Source organism: Phacochoerus africanus, chromosome 4 (genome assembly GCF_016906955.1).
Source record: "Phacochoerus africanus isolate WHEZ1 chromosome 4, ROS_Pafr_v1, whole genome shotgun sequence".
Classification (NCBI taxonomy): Eukaryota; Metazoa; Chordata; class Mammalia; order Artiodactyla; family Suidae; genus Phacochoerus; species Phacochoerus africanus.
Genome location: NC_062547.1, coordinates 77,987,102 through 77,990,494, shown reverse-complemented (window position 1 = coordinate 77,990,494; position 3,393 = coordinate 77,987,102). Strand labels below are relative to the sequence as shown.

Below are 3,393 nucleotides of genomic sequence, written 5' to 3'. Positions count from 1 at the left end.
AGATTCATTTGGGCTTCAGGACCAGTGGCCTCTGGGTCTGTGATCTGCTTCAGCTGCCTCCTGGCCCAAGTTCCAGAACTCTGAAAGTGGCAAGGCAGAGGCAGCAGAGGAGGCATGGAACTTGGGGCTCAAGGTACTCAGTCTGGCAGGGTGGCCCTTTCTTTTCCCAGGCAGCCCCCTCTCTTCTCCTCTGGAGAAATTAACCCAGGGCAAGCAGTATTACCCAGGACCCTCCCCCCCAAGGTGGGCTGCAACATAAGGACCCCACCCAGACAGAGTGGAAACCACCTCCCCTGAGCCCGCCCTGGATCCTATGGGGGGGGGGGGGGTGTCGGAGGGGCGGGGCCTTTACAGGAAGGGAAGCAGGGAGGTCAGCGGGAGCTCCTTCTCCCCAAGCAGCGTGTCCCGCTTGAGGCTGCTGCCCTTGTTGACCACCTTGATCCTGAGGGCCAGCTTCGGGACGCTGGCCGGCCCCAAGCCGTCGAAGAAGAAGTCCTCGTTGAAGACGGGGTGGCGGCTATTCTTGACGATGGTGCTGCGCTGTTTCTGCAGCTTGCCCGGCACTAGGCACAGACCCACACAGCAGTTGATGCTGCGGGCGTCGCACAGGCGGTCGTAGAGGCCCTCGGCCGCCAGCAGGCGCACCCGCAGGCGGGCCTGGGCCGCCTCGTACTCGGCAAGCAGCCGCACGCTGCCCCGCACACCCATGCGCACCGCGTGCTCCGCGCGGGGTGTCGGGCTGGGCTCCGGGCCGGGCTCGGGGGCAGCCCTGCGGGGGAAGCGGCGCCGCGTCCCGGGGCTGGTGTCCGGTGTGCTGTCGTCGGCTGACAGGGAGCCATGGCGACCCACCGAGTGCTTGAGCTGGCTCACCTTGGCCTGGCTGTCCTGGGCGAAGCCTTTGAGCAGTGACACAGAGCGTGAGAGCAGGGGAGACCCGAATGGAGAGGACTCGGCCGAGGAAGCCGTGTCGCTCTCCCCACCGCTGACGCAGCGGCCCGGGCTCATGAGGGCGCCGCTGGCCTCTCTAGGTGCCCCGTCGCCCCCGTTGCCCTTGGCGGTACCCCTACGGCGCCGGGTGCCCGGGGAGCCCACCTGGGCCAGAGCCCCATGCTCGCTGTGGAACAGAGACTCTTTGCGCCGCGTGTGGGGGCTCTCGGCCAACGTGGTGAAGCCATAGGACGTCTGGGCCTTGGGCACCGAGGGCAACGACATGGCCCCCTGGGCCTGGGGGTCGGCGTTGGTGGCAGCTTCCTCCGCCGGCCAGTCCTCCGCGCTCTCTATCTGGATCACGTGCCGGGTGGCCGCCTTCAGCAGGCTCTTGCTCTCGGCGGCCAGCTTGGCGGGCAGCCGGGGGCTCCGGGGGCCTCGGCGGGGCGGAGCGGAGGCCAGGTTCTGCTCCGAGGTCGAGGGCCCCAGCTCAGCCTGCCCCTCGGGCTCTGCCGGGCTGGCGGGCAGCTTGGGAGGGATGAAGAAGTCGGGGATCTTGTCGGGCGTGAGCACGTTGCTGTACAGGGGCCCCTTGGCGGCCTTGTCCCCACCCTCTCCCCCCGTGGCTCCATTCTCCCCCGACCCCCGAAGCCGCTCCAAGAACCACATGTTGGTTTTCTTCATTGGGGCCGCAGGCAGGAAGCCAGGAGGGGTCTGCGGAGTCTGGGAAAAGAAGCAGGGCTCAGGAGCTGCGGGGAGCTCCCCTGCACCTGGCGGCTGGAAGAAGGGCTCCTTGGGGGGAACACTTCAGTGGGCTAGCAGGTCACCTGAGGCCAGCACTGTGGCTCAGGACGGAGGCGGAGTGGGCTTGCCCCTCTTCTCCCCTTCTGGGAGGAATCGCGCTTAACTTCCAAGCGCCGAAGCCCAGCAGCAAAGGTGGGGGCGGCGCGCGACTCGGGGGAAGCTCCCAGAGGACAGAGGATCCACTCTCACCCCACCCCCATTTTGAGGATCTCAAAGAGCTGTCTGAAGGGCTCCTCGCTCACTCCACAGGGAAGACACCCCAGGGCTAGGGGTGGACCCCGGGGTGTCCCAGCTCCGCCCCCCCTCAAGCTCCCACCCACCTGTGGCTTCTCCCTGGGCTGAGGGTCCTGGCATCCGGGGTGGGGGAAGTGAGAAGAGGTGAGTCTGGGGGCTATCGGCGCAGCGAGGTGACCCCCCTCCCTCCTCCCCCCCCCCACGCACCCCCGCGGGACTCCGCTCCTGGTGGGGATGGGGTCCTAGAGGCCCCCGAGGAGGTGGCGGGACCCCGAACTTACCTGCCCGGGGCTGGTGGCCGACGCTGGCTGGCCCGTGGACCTGCTGGGGTCTCGGCGCGAGGGCTGGGGGCGCGGGGACGCGGGCGCAGCCTTTGTCGGGCGGCGACAGCAGCGCAGTCGGACTCATTCACCGGCGGCGGCGGCGGCGGGAAACCGCCCAGCCGGCCGCCGCGCCGCCGTATTCCTTCTAGTACGGCCGCCCTCCGCCCCCGCCTCGCACGCCCGCGGACACCGGCGGGCTGTCTGCACAGCCCCCGGCGGGTCGCACTGGGGAGCCTGGCTCAGACCCTGGGGGCTGAGGGGGAGGGAGGAAGGTCATCGCAGCTTGCTGATGGATCTGGGCAGGAGAGCAACCCCGGAAACCTCAAGCCCCTGCCTCAGTTCGTCTGCGGGCCATTTCTCTGGTGAGCAGCTTTTTTGGCTTACGATGACGAGTAAAATAGTATCAATAATAATAACCACAGCTGAGTTCATTATCGAGCATTTTCTCAGTGCCAGGCTTAACGTCCTTCCGCCAACTCATTCTCACAACAACGGGTGAGTCGGTCCTGCAGCCACCTCCAGTTTGCAAATGAGAGAGGTGAAGGTTTCCTTCTGGAAATAACGAACTAGACGCTGAGACGTGGTCTTCCCTGTAAACGGGCACCCACACAGTGCAGCCACTCAAGCAGCTGGCCGAGGGCTTTATTTCATGGAGAAATGTTTATTGAGCACCTCCTGGTCGCTGGACAGTGATCTGGACGCTAGAGTCACAGCTGAAACTGGGGTGCAGCTCCCAGCTTTGTGACAGGGTCTCACTGGGAAGGACCCCAATGGAGAGGTGCACGTAAGTAATAACTGCAGGTTTGCTGGCTCCCCTGATAAAACTTAACAGGAAAATTGTGACTGGGGTGAAAGAGGACCCCCTCCCCCCTGCAATTCACACATGGAGAAACCCAATTCTGGCCTGGCAGCTCCCTCAGATTCCACCCTCCACCCTTGTGATCTGTGGGCCCCCAATCCCCCAACCCCCCACACCCCGGTTTCCTCACTCCTTACCCTCCCTCCCTCCCAGCCTCAGTTTCCCCTTCTGGAACCCAAGGTGGATCAGTCCAGCAAGATAATGTATTGCCAGGACTGATGCAGGGAGCGAGGGCTGGACCTTATT

The 3,393-nt window shown here is 65.2% G+C and overlaps 1 protein-coding gene across 1 annotated transcript; it reads right to left on the bottom strand.

The window, feature by feature from the left end:
* Positions 1-340: 340 nt before the first annotated feature.
* On the bottom strand, positions 341-1,647 carry C2CD4C (C2 calcium dependent domain containing 4C). The gene has a single exon (XM_047774456.1). The coding sequence runs from the start codon at positions 1,609-1,611 to the stop codon at positions 349-351; it is 1,263 nt and encodes a 420-aa protein (XP_047630412.1). The 5' UTR covers positions 1,612-1,647; the 3' UTR covers positions 341-348.
* Between the last annotated feature and the right edge of the window lie 1,746 nt (positions 1,648-3,393).

Excerpts from the sequence above, each read along its gene's own strand:
- C2CD4C (XM_047774456.1), bottom strand. The coding sequence starts at position 1,611 with ATGAAGAAAACCAACATGTGGTTCTTGGAGCGGCTTCGGGGGTCGGGG.